Source organism: Anabas testudineus, chromosome 10 (assembly GCF_900324465.2).
Source record: "Anabas testudineus chromosome 10, fAnaTes1.2, whole genome shotgun sequence".
Lineage (NCBI taxonomy): Eukaryota > Metazoa > Chordata > Actinopteri > Anabantiformes > Anabantidae > Anabas > Anabas testudineus.
In genome coordinates, this window is record NC_046619.1 from 9,880,651 (window position 1) to 9,899,594 (window position 18,944).

General features: G+C 42.4%; 3 protein-coding genes across 4 annotated transcripts; all 3 read left to right on the forward strand.

Annotated features, from left to right (window-relative positions):
* Nucleotides 1-743: 743 nt before the first annotated feature.
* On the forward strand, nt 744-3,262 carry atp5po (ATP synthase peripheral stalk subunit OSCP). Its single transcript, XM_026358220.1, has 7 exons — nt 744-872; nt 1,175-1,225; nt 1,323-1,433; nt 1,597-1,726; nt 2,482-2,594; nt 2,802-2,888; nt 3,067-3,262. Exons 1-7 carry the CDS (start codon nt 846-848, stop codon nt 3,175-3,177), a joined length of 630 nt encoding a protein of 209 aa, XP_026214005.1. The 5' UTR covers nt 744-845; the 3' UTR covers nt 3,178-3,262.
* Nucleotides 3,263-3,674: 412 nt separating this feature from the next.
* si:ch1073-44g3.1 (UPF0461 protein C5orf24 homolog) lies at nt 3,675-5,540 on the forward strand. The gene is made up of 2 exons (XM_026357143.1): nt 3,675-3,899; nt 4,165-5,540. The coding sequence occupies exon 2, from the start codon at nt 4,168-4,170 to the stop codon at nt 4,834-4,836; it is 669 nt and encodes a 222-aa protein (XP_026212928.1). The 5' UTR covers nt 3,675-3,899; nt 4,165-4,167; the 3' UTR covers nt 4,837-5,540.
* A 1,106-nt stretch (nt 5,541-6,646) lies between these two features.
* nsd1a (nuclear receptor binding SET domain protein 1a) lies at nt 6,647-18,648 on the forward strand. Of its 2 annotated transcripts, none has more exons than XM_026357719.1 (23): nt 6,647-7,050; nt 7,653-8,518; nt 8,944-9,085; nt 9,193-9,365; nt 9,447-11,247; nt 11,339-11,463; nt 11,791-12,007; nt 12,102-12,205; nt 12,318-12,377; nt 12,798-13,019; nt 13,139-13,231; nt 13,324-13,447; nt 13,542-13,742; nt 13,959-14,138; nt 14,437-14,593; nt 14,689-14,894; nt 15,035-15,147; nt 15,232-15,501; nt 15,601-15,717; nt 15,827-15,968; nt 16,359-16,465; nt 16,589-16,793; nt 17,113-18,648. In XM_026357719.1, exons 2-23 carry the CDS (start codon nt 7,670-7,672, stop codon nt 17,898-17,900), a joined length of 6,396 nt encoding a protein of 2,131 aa, XP_026213504.1. In that variant the 5' UTR covers nt 6,647-7,050; nt 7,653-7,669; the 3' UTR covers nt 17,901-18,648. The 2 variants fall into 2 exon arrangements, with proteins under 2 accessions (XP_026213504.1, XP_026213503.1); XM_026357718.1 differs by having other exon boundaries at nt 6,648-7,050; nt 11,788-12,007.
* Nucleotides 18,649-18,944: the final 296 nt, after the last annotated feature.

Genomic DNA, 18,944 nt, shown 5'->3' on the forward strand with positions numbered 1-18,944 from the left:
ATGTGGTCTGATGAGTCCAGATTTACCCTGTTCCAGAGTGATGGGCACAGGGTAAGAAGAGAGGCAGGTTAAGTGATGCACCCACCATGTCTAGTGTCTACAGTACAAGCCTGTGGGGGCAGTGCGATGATCTGGGGTTGCTGCAGTTGGTCAAGTCTAGGTTCAGCAACGTTATGTACCCAAAGAATGAGGTCAGCTGCCTACCTGAATATACTGTATGACCAGGTTTTTCCATCAATGGATTTTTTCTTAATTTAATAATCAAAGCCAAAGGTGGAGTGTGTGACTTTTTTTGTTTTGTTGTTTTAGATTTTAAAAAGTTGGTTTGTATTCACTTGATCCAATACATTCATAAAGGGGTCATTGTTTGGTAATTATGATATTTGTATCATAGCTCATGTGTTGAGCAGTGTTCTAGTTTGCGTGGAGATGGTGGACCAACCAAAAGACTTGCATTGCCATGTCTTGACATAATAAGGTAACACATACCCCTTATAGTGGCATCAAGAGAGGGCTCATTATGTAAAGTGGAGAAAATAGCAGCCAGGGTATACCACTTAAATAAATCAGATTTTATTAAATTTAACTGCATATTTGTATGCAAACAAATTACTGATTTCAGTCAATGTGTTTTATATATAATTTATTTTCTGTCAAAATACACCAGTTGTAGTCTCAGTGCGAATAAAAATTATTTTTAAACATTCTGGGCTGTTTCATAGTGTTGTGACAGAATGAGGTTGACCGCCGCTGACTCCAAAGACTACATTACCCACAGCTTGACGTCATCCTGTCAAATACACATGCGCAGTCGTCTGATCCACTCTGGACAGCTGTAGGAGAAAATGGCAGCACTCATGCTAGGGCAGCAGGTAAGACATTCAATGATTTTTGCTATTTTAATCTTTTTACAATTGTTCTCACCGAATATTCTTTACATAAAAACACAGTTTAAGTATTATAGTCCTTCTGATGACCGGGAGGTATAGCTAAATGTCCAACAAATCCACACGAGGCATTGCACTTGAATGACTGCTAACTTATTAGCTACCGGCTAGCTGTTTATAGCGTACTTGATACGAAGCGTGCCCAAAACAATCTCTGGGTTATGTTGTTTTTTAGTTGTTTTTTTTTTGTGTGTGTGTGTTTAAATCATGCACTTTCTCTATTCTAGGTCCGCCAGTTCAGCACGTCTGCGATCAGACCTGTAGCAAAACTGGTTAAGGTAAAGTACGCGGAGCTTAACCTCTCATCTGCCGACTTTAATATAATCAGTAGTCGCAGTTCAACTTATCTTTGAAACGTTATATATGTTTTTCTAGCCTCCCATTCAGGTGTATGGAGTGGAGGGCCGCTATGCCACTGCTCTGTTCTCAGCTGCCAGTAAGCAGAACAAACTGGACCAAGTGGAGCAGGAACTGGGAAAAGTCTCTGTAAGTAAAATAAATAAAACATCAAAATGTAGTTTATTCCTACGTGATGTGGACACTATTGTTATAAAGGATTTTATGTGATAAGATCCCTAAATGTACTCTAAATATGAAGAATGATGATATAAAATAAAGATGCCTTGCTTTGTGCCATTTTGTTTTTCAGACCCTAATCAAGGACCCCAAGATTTCCAGTATTGTGATGAATCCTCATGTTAAGCGCAGCATCAAGCAGAAGACATTCACTGATGCTCTTACAAAGGCTAAGCTTTCACCCATCACCATCAATCTCATTAGTAAGTTTTCACTGGCCAGGTCCAAGTCACATTATTGTTATGTGGGCTGGACAGTGTAGTAACATCAAGGACCTTCATGCAGGAGACTGGGATTCAAATCCTTTTGAGGCTTTTGCCTACCTCCAGTAGGGGTCCTTAGGCAAGACCTCCTTACCTAGCCTTGCACCTTGTATCTCACTTGTAATTCGCTTTAGATAAAAGCGTCTGCCAAATGATTAAATGTAATGTTATGTGTTGATATCTTTCTTAGCATGGAATTATGTAATATCTTGACAGCTGTCAAGTAATAGGTTCTGTTAGGTACAAAGTATGGGGTGTGTGTGTGTTTGGGTCTAGTATTCCTAGTTAAAACTAGGGAAAAATAACCTTACCTTATTTTATTAGTTAAAATCAGAAACTCAAGGTGTACAAGGTCTTCAAATACAAACGTAGACAGAAATAGCTTTTCAACAAGCTTGTTGTAGGCATCACAATGCTTTTCACAATAGTTGCAATATTAACATTGATCATGGGGTAATTGAAGTTTGCACCTTTCAGAATTTAAATCAAGATTTTTGACAGAAACAGCTTGATGAAATTCCAAACAATATTTAGTTTTGAGCTAATGCAATATCAAATGAGTGCAGTACACTGTATTATGTTTGTTTGTTTGTTATATATTTTTTTATATATCGTTATATAATGTGTAGGTTTAAATGCAGAGCAACAAGAAAGTTGTAAATTTCTCTCAAATGTGTCCTGCCTTTGTTTTGCAGACGTTTTGGCAGACAATGGTCGTCTTACTCTAACTGGTGATGTTATCACTGCTTTTGGCAAAATGATAAGTGCACATCGTGGAGAGGTCATCTGCTCTGTCACCACTGCACAGGTAGAAAATGGGCGGATATGCGTGATTTATTTTTACATTCCTTTTAAACCTTCTTCACTTCAAAACAAGTCACCTCATATAGTTACTTGTCCTTAACAGGGGCTCTTTCTTTTTTTTTTAACTGTTATTATTATTTATTATTATAAATAATATTTTCTTACTGTAGATGCTCTGTACAGTCAGCCAATGAATGTTTATCTATTTCAGCCTCTGGATGAAGCCAATCTTGCTGACCTGAAAGTAGCTCTCAAGGGCTTTCTTCAGAAGGGTGAAACGATCAAGCTGGAAACAAAGGTAATATTCAAATACACAATTTCAGAAACATACAAAATTATAATTTTAACTATTACTAATTTTAATTAGGGTTATTTCCATCTTTAATAATAATAATACATGAAGGGAAAACATCCATGTGAGATGTCAACTTAATGATTCAACAGTAATGTAAATTTGAGTTTTCCTCTCTTCACAGTCGGATCCTTCAATCCTGGGTGGCATGATTGTCAGTATTGGAGACAAGTACGTGGACATGTCCACAAAAACAAAGATTCAGAAGCTGACCAAGCTAATAAGAGAAACCTAAGTCCTGTGGATGCTGATAAATGTATATTGCTACCTGCTCCAACAGTGCAGTTGTTCCACAAGTCCTCTATGTGCTTCAGTTCTTATGAATATTAAAAAATACATAAATGGAAAATGGTCTTTGTTGTCATTGATTTATTTTGATTGTGCTTCTTTCCTAACAATGACTAGAAATAACGTAAACACATAGTTGAGTTGGTAAGTAGAAAGTACTAGCCAGTGTGGCAGTTATATAGTTACTGCACTAGTGTAAATTCAACATTGAACTCAACCAATATAATCAATTGACATTTCAATTAGAGGGATGTACTTTTATGTTGTTTTTAGATATTGTAAAGTGTAAATTTAAAAATAATTAGGATCTTGTTGTTATGGGCTTAATTTGGCAGAATCACATTGGCTCATCACCGACGGCGGGTTGATGGTGATCATCTGGGTTTCCTGGAAGCCTTTGTGCGCATGCGCGTTCAGCGCATCCTGTTTTATGAATTTTTTTTTTTTCCAGGCGAAAATGGCTGCCTCTCTCATCTAAAGCTCTGCTTAAAGGATTAAATAAGCACTGAATAGGCAGCGGAAATCACACTCCCGCTTCAAGACATTATTCATGGACGCCAGGGCGTAGTTTGTGCAGCGTCTTCACGAAGATGTTGTGTCTGTCAGAGAAGGAAAGCGTATGCGATTCGAAATTAACCCTTTGCAGTCCATCGTCCACTAACAAATGAGGTACGAACACTTCATTTCACGTTTTCAAACGTGTTTAGCATGTTGTAAAAGACACGTTTGCGTTTATTTTCCTGCGTGCCATTTCCTTTGCCAACTGTGACTGTAGTTTGCCTCGTTTTCACATCACTTGTGCTTTTGTGTTGCAACGCTAAAAGGCCTGTTTGCTCAAAAGTAGGCTATTATTAAAATGCTTGTTGGGTTTGTGTTTGTCTGAACACACATGCATTTGCAGACTTATTGATGTTTCTGTTTTGTGCTCCAACAGAAAATGATGCATCAAGTGACCAGCAGCAGCAGTGATTATTGTATGAGTGGACTGACAGAGGACTGTCACTCAGCCAGCCACTTTGATTTATGTAGCACACAGTCCAACAAATACTACCCCTCACCGACAAACCCTGGTTTGCAGTTGTCTCTTGCCGGCCTAGCCCCGTTGTCACAGGGCATGCACAAAGCCATGGCATGTCAAATGCAAGAAACACAGGATGATTTCCAGGCTCAGACGGTGAGAAACAGGGGCAGTGAAGGTGCAGGAGCTGATGGCTCTAAGAAGAAGAAGGGCATAGTGAAGTCGGGGCGGAGAGGGAGACCGTCGGGGACCACAAAGTCAGCCGGTTACCGTACAAGTACTGGACGTCCACTTGGGACAACTAGAGCAGCTGGGTTCAAAACCAGCCCTGGTAGGCCCCTTGGTACCACTAAAGCAGCAGGATACAAGGTCAGCCCCGGCAGGCCTCCTGGCAGCATCAAGAGTCTATCCCGGCTCAAGAAGCTGGAATTTGGTTGCGATGGTGCCAAGAAACTTGACTTTAGCAACTGCAGTGTTCCCAAAAAGCTGGGCTTTGCTACCTGTGACATGCCACCTTTTCCATACACCATGCTCGAGAAAAGAGACCTCTGTGAGCCCGGTGGCAAAGTGGATGAAACCAGTGAATAGTTGAGCAGCGGTTTCTCCAGTGCATGAGCAAGAGAACGCGTAGGAAAACATTTATCTCACACGTTGGAGGAAAGAACTTTTTGCCATTTAGAAACAGTTTTCACTGTACAGTGTTTGACATTTTCTTTATCCTCTTATAACAAATGACTTAACTAGAAGTATGTTATCCCACTTTGTCAGCGATGCATGCATATGAATTAATCACACCAGTCAGTATAGGCAAAAAATGTTTTAATCAGTTTGTGGTTTCAGTCTCACTGGAAAGTTTATCTTTATCCCCTTCGAGCATTATGTTTCTCTAATTTGTGATATGTTCTCATACTCTGGTTTAACATTTCTATGGCCAAGTTTTTGTGACATTTCCTATTTTTAAAAATAGTATTTTAGTACGAATAGCCATTCAAACATCTTTTATCTGAGCATTAATGTGTGGATGTGTTGTCCTTTCTGTGTTGTCCAATTTTTCAATATATTTTGTCTTTTTTTTTTTTTATCCTGCACCTATAACATGAGCACTGCGATGCTTTTTAATTAGTCTGAAACAATAAAGCTCAAAGCATAACATTATTTTGAACACAGTATTTGTTATTTCTGCACTTCGTGAAAGGAGTATTACCTGTTTTTGTCCTCAGACACACTTTATAAGCACCTCTGCATTTCCATGTACAGTATGTTGTTATGCAGTTCATTTTGAGAAAAAAAACGTCATAAACCAGAAATATGCTGTTGAACGTGTAATAAATGAAAATGTGTTGTATGTGAAACCAAAATGAGTCTTTTCTAAATTTATTTGAATCAGTAACCTGTAATTCTCCCTGTACACACAAGAGGGCACGTCTCCTCAGACAATAGTAATCGTCATGTAACAATACCTTTCTTTACCCCTTGTTCAATTAAGTTACAGCGTAATGACATCCACTGTTATTCTTTATGGACGTAATGTGGCACAAAAGCAGAACTGTCTAAAAACAAAATAATAATGAGCCACGTTTCAGTGCAGACGGTCGGCAGCTGCTCTCTTAGGGTGAGTGATAAGTTACTTCTCGAATCTATTTAGTCTTTCTGCAGGATCAGTCTCCAAAAAGGTTAGAGAAATGAACCAGCTAGAGATCCGAGCCAACGACACAGACAATATAACGTCAAAAAAAAAAAAAAACCCCAAGTAGTTCCCCTACTGTCAAGTCGGCGTGCGACTGGTTAGTCTTTGTTTGCTCTTCAAGGACTGGCCCACTGCAGTCTATTGTGCACTATAAGTTGCGCGTTTATGGATCATTTGATTCCCAATACGCGCAACAAATCATTTTCATGTGATGTGAGGGGATGATTGGGATGTTTTCAGTCGGACATTTTATGCCCACTTTCAGACGTGCAGTCCTTGTTTTTGCTGAGCGCTCAGCGGCCCGTTTCCTCATGTCAGAGGACTCGGTGGAAAGGCAACATGGCGCACGGAGTTAGGTTTGACCAGAGCAGACAGGGCCGTGTGGCTGCTCGCTCACAGCAATCATTTCGTTTTCTCCCTGTCGCTGCACACACACACACACACACACACACACACAGAAACAGGCCTGTGCACCGGGCACCGGAGTGAGATTCAGGAGCAGTGGGGTGGACGCGCAGAGGTGCGGTCCGTTTCTAAAACATGTCCCTCGGTGCCTTGTGATTATTGGGTCATATCGCAGTTATTACACTGATACCTATTAGAAACTTCACTTGTGCGTGCGTGTGCGCTTTGTAGAGTGTGTGTGCGTGCGTGTGCGTGTGTGTGTGCGTGTGTGTGTGTTGGGTGAGTGTCACGGCCCTCTGCAGACGGGGGGTTGGGTAGCAGTGCCGATTGGTTGCTGCTCACCAACACAGTCAGTCTGGGCTTGTTTTAACATAACCGGGGGCACTTCGACAGCAGGCAAAAATCATGTAGTAAATAAGCTGCCGTGGCTGTTCATGGACCGGTTATGGCACACTGACCTTCGCGGCCGTATGATGTTGCAGCGTACTGGACATTTCCTTGTTGTTTTGTATTTAAAGATGACAGTTTTTAGAGGGCCGCCGCTGATGAGGCGATGAAGCGCAGAGAATGAGAGCTGTGCCTTGGCCTACTACTAGAGCTGCTGCAGCTGGGATTGTGCAGATCCGCTTTCACAAACCGAGGAAAACACTCGCTTTGTGCCACATTATCAACCCTTTCCTGTTGGCTTCACGGTGACCGACCTCCAAATGGTGAGTTTTTCGCCCTTTTTTCCACGTGTTGATAGTGTTGTGCCGATCAGCCCTTTTTTTTTGTGTGTGTGTGTGTGTGTGTGTGAGTTAATAGTAGCTTCCTATGTCGGTGTGTGGCTGTAGCTTGTTTGTGCGAGCCACTCACTGTTTCTGTGATGGTTCGGTGTCACCACCTCTACTACGGGCTCTGCGCTCCTCCATTGACTGTACTAGTGAGCGATCGTCAGGACCCACAGCCATCAGACAAGGTGGTTTTCATTTTTTGTTGTTAGATGAATGAAACATGTGAACGGAGCGAGGCTGCGGCTGTGTTCTGTGTTTTTGTGTCGACCGACCTGCCTCCAGTATGGAGGCCATGCAATGTCGGCATGTTAGTGTGTGTGTGTGTGTGTATGTGTGCGTACACAGTCCGTCTCTGTTGTGCTTTTTTTAAGGTTTCTATCGGACTGTCTCTCTATTTCCGCAATATATTTCTGTGATCCTCCCCATGCTTTATGCTATTGTACAGTATAGATACTTAAATGACCCTGGCTGCTCATAGTTGGTGACAAACTTAAATGGCACATTTCCCTCGTCTAACCTGCCTCTCTTTTTTCTGACAGGATATAGCCATGACAACATGAATCAGTCATACAGACCAACTGTTGGGGTAGACTCGGTGTTTGGTCCAGGCCAACCAGAGTTTAGGCCCCGCAATGGCCTTGTGAGCACTTCCTATGGAAACCAATGTGGCATTGTTAAGTGTGGATCAGACCAACAGTCAGCTGCTCAACTGCCACCTTCCAGCCTCAAACAGCCAGCTGTACGGACTTACAATCAGCCAGACAAATCTCACTGCTACAGCCCGTTGAAGAGGCTACAAGACCTGAACACTGCGGTCAGCAGACGTGACCTCGAGAGGGACCTCCATCCTAGGAACCACTTGCACTGTGCAAGCCCAATCAGTGATGATGATGAGTTCGGGGCACCGTCGGTCCAGCTTCCTCCTTCGCCAGCTGACGATGACATGGACGCTTTTGAGACTTTGCAGGACGTGAACAGAAATGGCTTCTCGCCTCACAGTCCTGAGAGTGTGGAGAGCTGCTCTTCTATCCCCAATGGCTACTTGCATTTTGGGTCCACGCTGTTTGACAGCAGTGACATAAAGGAGGAGGACGATGAGGGGGAGACCAACAGTAGCGAGAGCCTGACGCCTTTCCAACACTTCCCAAAGTTGCGTCGAGGTCAAACTGTTACTGACAGTAAGTCCATGTGCACCTCAGGAGCGGATAAAAGGACATACAAACCTACTCTCTTTAATCTGATGTCAAAAACTATATCTGAACTCAACCCTACACTAAGCCCCAGTGCGCTGCCAGATATCACTATGAGAGACGGGTGGAGCTTGGGTGAAGAATCAGACAGTGATGGAGAACTTCTCTCTCCTGTTGACCCTGGACTTATTTCACCGGCCGGCACCAACTCTAATGTGAGTCTGAACCACCTGGGAAACTTATAAAGTGGATCTTCATTTTGTATTTCTATGGCGGGTGTCAGTATGAGGGGTTAACGTGTTGCACCCTACAGACCTGTAACTGTGACAGTCACCTACTCTCATAATTTGCTTTTAGAAATATGATGGCTTTGGTTGATGTGTATAACTTACAGCTCCAAAACAGACAATATGATACAAATACAGGTTTCTAACAGTGTTTATTATATACTACTTAGACACATAAGTAAATAATACAAAAGAGGATTGTGTCACCAAATCTAACATTACTCACAATATCAGGATGTTAGATTTGATACTAACTTTGTAATATATAGCAGTTTTCTGCATCATACTGTGTTTATAAAGTATAAGTGTAAATATTATAAGTATTATAAAATCTGTTTCCTTGTCCTGGATAGTCCAACAGCCCAAAGAAAAAGCTTCTTCATGCAGTTAAATACTTGGAAGGTGACCTGGTATGGGCAAAGTTCAACAGACGGCCCTGGTGGCCATGCCAAATCACCTGTGATCAAGAACTGGGTATCCACACTAAGATGAAAGGTGAGCTTAAATTTGCATGTGGATTTTAAAATCAAATTGTTCTCCCCATCTGCCAAACAAAGGAGTTGTGTACGTTAATTAATTAGTTGGACTTCTTTTTTTTCCAGTTCCTAGTCCCCGTCCTTGTCGGATGTATTTTCTGGAGACCATAGCGGAGATTGCAGAGCATGCCTGGGTCCCAGGAAATGCCATTTTGCCATTTGAAGGAGGCCATCAGTTTGACCACCTGCCTGTGCTTAGACGGAGAGGAAAGCAGAAAGAGAAAGACTACAAGTATATGGTAAATTATGGAAGTACGTTAAAAAATCTTACATAAACCCATGGTGAGCATTATTTTTAATGTCAGTTTTGTTTTTGGCAGATACCCAAAAGTTTGCTGACTGCTTGGAAAGTCAGTGTGGAAAAGGCAGAGTATCTGCTCCCTGCTCGACAAAGGAATACTGAAAGTGTGCTTTCAGAATCCATCAATGGAGAATTGCATTCCAGCCCCGTTCCTAGCGAAAAACCACAGGAGGCCCTCCCTCACTCTGTGGACTCGGATCGAACCCCATCGCCCAACAGGGCGCCCAGTGACAACGAGCACCATAGCATCAAAAACTCTACAATTCAATCCAATAAGAGCAAAGTTTGCAAGAAGAAAAAGAAATGTTTGTCAGACATATTTGGCCATATAGTTGGTGGCTCAAAGGAATCATCTACAGTCAACACCGTGGCGGACAAGTGTCATAGAACAACTCGTGCACTGAGAGAAGAGCCAAAGGACTCTCCTTATGCTGACCTGGACTCTGTTCCAATGCTCCATCGTCCTAAACGCACGGCAGTGTCTCCACCACAGGATGTAGACAGATTAGTCAGCAAAGAAAAGTGTTCATCAAAGGCGAAAACAAAGTTTACTGGAAAGGTGACAGGTTCCTGTGATTCCTCCAGCAATTTATCAAGTAAATCTAAAGATACCAATTCTGAAAACAGTTTGGGCACCTGTAAAAAACTGTCTCGCAGTTCAACTGACAAGCACTCAATGACCTTTCCTGCAAGCTGTCGTCTGATGACGAGGGCTCTGAAAACAGAGGAAGAGACAGACCTCATAGATGCACTGGCCACAAGCCAAATGTCAACAGCAGCCCACACTGCTAATGCTCTTGATAATACACCTACTAATGCACGTATCAAAACTGAACTGTATGCTCACTGGGAATGCCCGAACAGTGCATCATCTCTTGCAAATCACAGCTCTCCAAAGAGGCGCGCACGGAAGCCTGAGAAGAAACTAACGCGCAATGGCTCCAGTGTATCCACTAAACCTGTTAAGATCAAAACGGAAACTGATCTGGCGTTGTCTTTCCCTTCCTCGTCTCTGTCTCCGATGGATGCTTTTCAGGATGTCAAAAAGCTAATGTTTAAATCTCTTGTGAAGGAGAACAGCAGTGACTCTGAGTCGACTGTATTTGAGCCTGACTCCAATTATAAATTCAGTACCTTACTGATGCTGCTGAAAGACATTCATGATACAAGGGAAAAAGAAGGCAAGCCCTTGACTCTCCCACCAGCACCAGTGCTGATTAAGGAGGAACCCCTGGTTGTTCCTACTTCTACAGGAGGTCACGCGTTAAATGGATCTTGTGATGGTTTCACTCAAGGTATCAAAACAGAGAATTGCCAGTCAGAGAAATCCACGACACCCCACAACTCTGCTGTGAAAACCAAGCATAGAACTAAAGCTATCATGACAGCTGACACCTACTATTGTAAAGACTTTTCAGTTCGCTCTCACATCGGGGGCTCAGACAAGCAGCGTAGAAAACAGAAGTTACCAGCCAAACTAAAACCCAGCATACCTGGCCTTTCCTCAGACCTCGCTGACTTGGCTTACGGCAGGGAATTTGTAAGTGGCCACGCTGACTTAGCTAATCCCGGGCCTGCATCCCCTGTCCCTACTGATCCCTTAGTGCCCTACCTGGGTAAGCACTCAGAATCCACTTTGGCTCCAAAGAAGCGGTGGCAGGTGGTGGAGGGGTCTGCTGAGAGTAAGGATGATGTTCTGAGAGAGGTGTCTGCTGGCATCAGTGGATCTTACTTCACAGGAACAGCAGAAGATCTTGATCTGGGACTTGAGAAGCAGGCAGAGGATGACGCACACTTCTCGGAGTCGAGCAGCACAGCTGGTAGGACACAAACCGCTGCTGGAATGTTTTTTCCACAGAAATGGTTAAATGATTAAGAAAATGATATGTATCTCATCGCATGTTTACACAGGCCATTCAGAGAATAAACGTCTTCGGAGACCGACCAAAAGACTCTTGGAGTCAGCTGAAGAGTATGAACAAATATTTATTCAAAAAAAGAAATCAAAGAAACACACCTCAGAATCTGCAAAAATGGTAAGATGTCGTTTAGTTTTTAGTCTTGCTCTAATATAAAAAAGAAAATCCCTTATCAGCCACATCATCCCACATGAACGGTGTATCATTCCTTTATGTATGATCTTCTTACTAAGTTATCAACAGGCCACTACAGAATCAAAGCGCAACTTTATATATATAGTAATATATATATTACTTTTCATCTCTGGACTCAGTAGAATATCAGTGGAACATGTTAGCCTGTAGTCAGTAACTACTTAACTAAACACGCCTTGTGTATTTAATTCACAACTGCATAGCTGATGTAGTCAAATTGTGAGTCATTTGCATTTGTCTACACAGCAGACATCAGGGATGTCGGCACTCCATGATCTCAGCCCCCCTCCGGGAATTGTTACCTCAGCCTCGTCTTCTGTAGAAGCCACAGAGGATTCGGCAGAGCTGGAACAGAGTCCATCCAAGGATGAGCTTTCTCCTGTAGCTTCCTCGGGATCTCCAGCTACTGCTCAACCCTCCCTTGACACAGATACACCAGAAGAAACTGATCTACCTCCTGAATCTGGTAAATAAGTGTAAAAATATTTCTATACTGAATATTATATTATTGAATACACCATCAGTGACCTTGCTGTACGCCTTTTGTTGCTTGTTCTTAGACACGGGGCTATTAATCCAAGAAAGAAAAAGGCCAAGGAAGCTATCACATAAGGTGCTGGAATGTACCATAGAAGAAGTGTCTATTGCTTCTACAAAAAACAAGGTATGTTAGGACTGAGATGTCAGTGGGAAAGAGTCCTAGCCAGCTACAGTGCAACAGAAAATATTTTGGACTTACATTAATTTTCACAATTTGTTAAATGTTTGTTTTCTAGGAGCAAAAGCAACACTGTGGAGTTACCTCAGAGGTGAAGGTGTTAATCAAAAAATCTCAGGTAATAGGACATTAAAATGATTAAATAGTGGTGAAATGATCTCTGTCTGTGCATCATTTTGGCTTAAAAATTATAATTATAAACAACTTCAACAATTTCAAACACACTATTAGGTTAGGTGGCAAGAAGTATGTGGAACACTATGCTACTAACATCAACATGTTACTTGGGTCAGGAATTAGCAAACCTGAAGACAGTGAAAGAAAAAAAACATTTAAAAACAATTTTATTAAATGTCTCTGTTGATTAGTTTGCCATACACAGGCATTTACCTTCAGCAATGTCAATTGGGTGTGTTCAGTAACCACACCATCGATTATAATTGTGACTATTTCAATATTTCTGACTCCGATAAAGAAAGTTCACATACTTTTTCTTGCTGCTGTATATAACCATCCTAAACAAACTCTCATTTAATAGGTTGGATCTGTGAAGAAAGAGAAATCTGTGGCCAACACATCTCCTGCCCCTGCTGCTGCCTCCCAGCACTCAGAGGGCACAGATGTCCTCAGGGGACTCACTCCAAACAGGCCTCTCAGCTCACGAGGACCTAAGACACCGAAGCAGGAGGCAGCAGTGGAGGCCTGCAGCAGTGAGGAGAAACAAAACGTACACACTGGAACACTAACTCCCAAAGTAGAGGTACATATGATCTGTTGTCCAGCGAACATGTCAGTGGTCCACCATCAAAGAAGAAATAATCCATCCTACATCCACCGTGTGCTTGAGTGAACAACAGCTCTTTTTTTCCATCTCTATAGGCACTGTCTGTTGGTTTGAATGACATCCTGTCTTCCCCAGTGGATGTAAAGGGAAAAATAGGAACTGCATCCTCTAAGGAAAATGTTTGTCAGGTGAGTTTGTCAGCTTTGTGCTTTGTGTGACACTTCTGTGAGTTTCAGACTAGCATGTCTCTCATTGTGTATGTGTACGTATGTTTATGCAGGTATGTGAGAGGACAGGAGACTTGCTGGTGTGTGACGGCCACTGTTATGGAGCATTTCACCCACACTGTACTGGCCTGTCAGTAGCTCCCAAGGGAAAGTTCCTCTGTCATGAATGCAAAACTGGTATGTACACTACAAATCTGACAGGGGTACTGTTACTGCTCATATAAAGCTCTTATATACTTTTTACATATTGAATTTTTTTTGTTCCTTTCAGGTGTCCACACATGCTTTGTGTGTAAGAAGTCTGGTAATGACGTGAAGCGCTGCATAATACCACTTTGCGGGAAGTTCTACCATAACGACTGTATATTGGCCTTCTCTGCCACCCAACCTCACAACAAAGGCCTCCGCTGCCCTTTGCATGTTTGTCTGTCCTGCCACATCACTAACCCACTCAACATCTGCAGCTCTAAAGGTGAGTTCTGGTGCTGTCAGCGGACTTAAAATGATGGGTGTAAAATGTTAGAAATGATTTGTCATTTCCTGATTGTAAGGTCAGAGGGCCGTGCACATATGTAGAAGAAGACGCGTCATTTGGAAAGAAGCACATTTAAAGCAATTTGTTTTTATTCTTCCAAAACTAATATTTGATGTTCTTATATTAAATTGTCTTTGATTCTCTTTATCATAGGTCGGCTGGCTCGATGTGTGCGCTGCCCCGTAGCTTATCATGCAAATGACAACTGCATGGCAGCAGGCAGTGTGGTGCTAGCAAACAACAGTTTTCTCTGTCCAAACCACTTCACTCCTCGCAAAGGCTGCAAGAACCACGAACACATCAATGTCAGCTGGTGCTTTGTCTGCTCTGAAGGTGAATCTGAACACGTTTCATGGTTTTAACCTAACTCCAAAAGAATATTACTGCTATGATCACAGATGTGTTAATGGACTCGGCCATTTAATGAGGTGTTATTACAGTGTAACACCTTTCGTTTAAACTGTCTCCATATTTAAAATATGAATAACCTCCGTCCTTCTTCCATTTAAGTGTTCCCAGTACTTTTCTCTGTATGTCTTTAAAAAGGTTGTTGAAGACATACAATAAAATAAAAATGTTTTTCTAGTCGCCATAGTCCTGATCACTGCTGTGTGTTTGCTGTGCTTCATAGGGGGCAGTCTGCTGTGCTGTGAAGCCTGTCCTGCTGCTTTTCATCGGGAATGTTTGAATATGGAGATGCCTCAGGGCAGCTGGTTCTGCAATGACTGCAAAGCTGGAAAGAAGCCACGAATAAAGGACATACTGTGGGTCAAATGGGGACGTTACAGGTAAAGACACGTTGTCTCCCTTCTACATATATTTGCTTTAAGCAACAGTTACTTTACCCATACTAGTATGTTTGAAACCTGACTTTTGTCTTTAGGTGGTGGCCTGCTGAAGTCTGCCTGGCCAAAGACGTCCCAAATAGCATCTTGAGGATGAAGCATGAGGTGGGAGAGTTCCCAGTGCAATTCTTTGGCTCCAAAGATTTTGTGTGGACATACCAGGCCAGAGTCTTCCCTTATATGGAGGGTGACACTCACAATATAGAGAAAATGGGAAAGGGTGCAGATGCAGTGTACAAAAAGGGTATGTACTTCAATTCACTGGTATAAGTGAATACCATAAGTACTTTACTGAAAATTGAGTGCTGAATTCTCAGATTAAGTTAAAGTTCAGATTTGGGTATTGGCCAGTGGTCTGAGTAAAGGTTGTGTCTGTCTATATAGCCTTGACTGAAGCAGCAGAGCGGTTCAGAGAGCTCCAGGCCGAAAAGGAGATGAAACAGCTTCAGGAGGACAGAAAGAATGATAAGAAACCTCCTCCGTACAGGCACATTAAGGTACTGTGTGTCACCACATACTCATTTGTGCTGCTTCATTCTGGCTGAGGACCAAGAAACCATGACGTTGTTTGTGATTCCCAGGTAAACCGACCAGTTGGGAAGGCGCAGATCATCACAGCTGACCTGTCAGAGATACCACGATGCAACTGTAAAGCGACTGACGAGAACCCTTGCAGCATCGACTCGGAGTGCATTAACCGCATGCTGATGTACGAGTGCAACCCTCAGGTGTGTGTGGCTGGGGAGCGATGTCAGAACCAAGCCTTCACAAAGCGCCAGTACACACCTGTGGAGATTTACAGGACACTGTCGTGTGGCTGGGGTTTACGTGCTGTGTCAGACATCAAGAAGGTAAGCTAGAAAACAAAGTCATTAGTACTAATGACTAGTACTAACCACTGTATATTTATTCATCGGTTTCTTCATCTTGCTTTTTATGGTCTTTTTTAGGGTGCTTTTGTCAGTGAATATGTGGGAGAGGTGATAGACGAAGAAGAATGTCGAGCCAGGATCAGACATGCCCAGGAAAATGACATCTGTAACTTTTACATGCTAACACTGGACAAGGTGATTGTGCACATGATACCTAGAGATGCAGGAATCAGCATCTGTACAGAGCAGTAGGCTGCGCTTGATTCATAATGGAGGTTACATTTTGTGTATTATGTTTTTCCAGGACCGGATTATTGATGCTGGGCCCAAGGGGAACCAGGCTCGCTTCATGAACCACAGTTGCCAGCCAAATTGCGAGACTCAGAAATGGACTGTGAATGGGGACACCAGGGTGGGGCTGTTTGCTCTACAAGACATCCCACAAGGTTTGAATCCCTCTGTTACATTCATTTTATAGACTTCTGTGTTACTTTGTCAATGAAAATTTGTTGATGACCTTTTATTTAATAACTAAATTGTAACAACATTAAAAAAGCCACAACAATGATGAATAAATATGAGACTAAATCAACTGCTCTGTTATGGCAGAGATTTAAGATAACAGTTACTATCTCAAAACACCGAAAGCTGTTTCCTTTTTTTTAGACAGTCGTTTGCATGTATTTGATCTCGCAAATTCAAATGTGGTTGAAACAATCTAGGGTTTTCAGGTAATGTCCATAACTTAAAGTAAACAGCGGATGGATGGAACCTGTTCAAATTAACACTCATAGAATAAATAGCATAAATTAGATATAATGCAACATGTGCTTTAGGTGGGGAGCTGACCTTCAACTACAACCTGGAGTGTCTTGGAAATGGGAAAACTGTGTGTAAATGCGGAGCACCCAACTGCAGTGGTTTCCTGGGTGTTCGACCAAAGGTAAACACTTAAATTTAAAAATGTTAACTCTGAACTCAGTTTCACCCTTCACTATGATCCTCTGCCTTGTCTAAACTTACAACTTCAAAGAAGAGTTGCTTTGTAACCTATTAACCTTTTCAGAACCAGCCATCAGCTGAAAAAATGAAACTAAAGGATGGGAAAAGAAAGGTCCCCGTGAAGAAGAAGACAAAGCAAGAAGTGACCAAGGAAAGGGAGGACGAGTGCTTCAGCTGTGGTGATGGGGGACAGATAGTGTCCTGTAAGAAACCAGGTTGCCCAAAGGTCTATCATGCAGACTGTCTCAACCTGGCCAAGAGACCTGCAGGCAAGTAGATGCAGAGTCGTGTAAGGATAAGGATAAGGACTATGACTCTGTATTATTCCAAAGAACAATATATAGATTTAACTATTTAACTACCAGAGTCTGCGTTCCAAACTCAAGCACACATGGTTTTAACAAAAGTACACAGGGCATTTTGGCTGCATGTAGATGAAAGTGGAATAAACAACTAAATGTTGAGCAACTATATTCTGGTCTAAATGATGACCGACAGACCAAGTATATCAAAACATCTGGTGATAACATGATTCTTTTAAGAAAAATCTTACTGTGTTTACCTTTTGAACTCTGATCTTGTCTCCAGGGCGGTGGGAATGTCCGTGGCACCAGTGTGACATCTGTGGTAAAGAAGCAGCTTCATTCTGCGAGATGTGCCCCAGCTCTTACTGTAAGGAGCACCGTGATGGTATGCTCTTCATCTCCAAGCTGGATGGCAAACTGTCCTGCAGTGAACATGACCCCTGTGGGCCCGACCCGTTGGAGCCAGGGGAGATTCGTGAATATGTGCCCAACATGACCTCCATGAGGCCCGGGGCCACGGCTGTGCCTGTCTCTCCTTCGCTCATCCCAAACTCGAAAAGAGCCAGTTGTTCTTCTACCCCCATCTCTTCCCCCACTGACCAGACTGCATCAGCCAGGCAGGAGCCGCCTCCTCGTCTCTACATCAACACAAAGACTGCAACGTCGAGCTTCGTCCCCTCCAGCAGGTCTTACCTCACAGACAGGACTGAAGGCAAAGCGTTTTCCACTCCCACCTCCTCGAAAGGAGAGAGAGAGGACGGTGAGGTGGAGGACGGAGAGGTATGTGACTTGGATGTGGAAGATGATGATTATGATGATGACGATGGTGATGAGGAGGAAGAGATGGAGGAGATGGAGATAGTGGAAGACGATGAGAACGAGCCGCTGTATGGAGGTGACATACAAGAGGAAGGCGAGGAGGAGGAAGAGGAGGAGGAGGAGGAGGAAGAAGAAGAAGAGGGAGGGGATGTGTATGATACTTGGGATGTTTATGATGAAGATGCTGATGATGGGGAAGTGAACGAGGAGGACATGGAGGACTGGGGGAGGGTAGAGGATGATGACAAATGAGTCGGTCCATTCATTCTTTCATAACTGCTCGGCAGAAACTCTCAAGAGACATTCAAAGGACAAAAAGAGTTTGATATTTTGGTACCTACTTGAATGCAACACTGCCTTCACTTTGGTACTACGTTGCCTTCCCATCCTCAGACTGCTGGTCTGACAGTAGGGATGTGTACTGGTGCTAAGGCTAAAGGACTGATTCAGTCCATCTCTTTATACTTCTGTCGACGTGTTTATTTGTGTCTGGTGCTGTTTGTTCTTTGGTTCTTTCTCTCAACATTGTTTACATTTTTTGGCCTTTTTAAAAAAACAAACAAAACATGTTTGGAATATAAGAGAAAAGGGTGAGAGGTTTAGACTCTCCAAACTGTCACCGCAAGGACATCTTATGTTGTTGTCGCTGTGTTAACATTGTCTTTCTAATTACAAGAGTGATCAAAAAATAATGTTCTCACTTGTCCATGTTACAGTTACAGTTAGGCATAACTGCTTGGTGCTTCTGAGGGATGCAAAAATAAACCCACTGGAGTCATGATTGAGACTGTAGATGATTCTTCTCCCAAGTAAATTCATATTAAGTCATAATACATATTGTTCCTTGTTAAACAGTTAGGTCAGAGCTCAGGATCAGACGCACAGAGAAACAAAATGTTCCACAACCCAAATATGCATCACATAAATCACTAACACTGATTTCACACTCATCACTGCTGTTCCATTACCTGAACTAGAATAAAATCAAAGTACTTATTCATTTGGTATCCAGTATTTTGTTCTCTTGTAAACCTATATGACAGAAGAAATGTTTAAAACGGTCTGGGGAATACACAGTACAACAAAGCCAACAGTGTATGTTCTCTGTATTAGTTATGATGATGGTTAAGGCTATCGAACATGATTGGATTGTGCTGTAGTCATGGACAAAGACTCCATGAAATTCCTTTTTACTCAAAATAGAAATTCCTGGCACAATTTCGCCTTCTGCCAATGTGCATGGATGAGATAAAACAGATGACGTCTAATAAGAACATTGCAGATATTTGTGAAGTG

Coding starts and splice junctions, on each gene's coding strand:
- atp5po (XM_026358220.1), top strand. CDS start 846: ATGGCAGCACTCATGCTAGGGCAGCAG. Junction 873..1,174: donor CACTCATGCTAGGGCAGCAG/GTAAGACATTCA, acceptor TCTCTATTCTAG/GTCCGCCAGTTCAGCACGTC. Junction 1,226..1,322: donor CTGTAGCAAAACTGGTTAAG/GTAAAGTACGCG, acceptor ATGTTTTTCTAG/CCTCCCATTCAGGTGTATGG.
- si:ch1073-44g3.1 (XM_026357143.1), top strand. CDS start 4,168: ATGATGCATCAAGTGACCAGCAGCAGCAGTGATTATTGTATGAGTGGA.
- nsd1a (XM_026357718.1), top strand. CDS start 7,670: ATGAATCAGTCATACAGACCAACTGTTGGGGTAGACTCGGTGTTTGGT. Junction 9,366..9,446: donor AGAAAGACTACAAGTATATG/GTAAATTATGGA, acceptor TGTTTTTGGCAG/ATACCCAAAAGTTTGCTGAC. Junction 15,502..15,600: donor CTGTGTCAGACATCAAGAAG/GTAAGCTAGAAA, acceptor GGTCTTTTTTAG/GGTGCTTTTGTCAGTGAATA.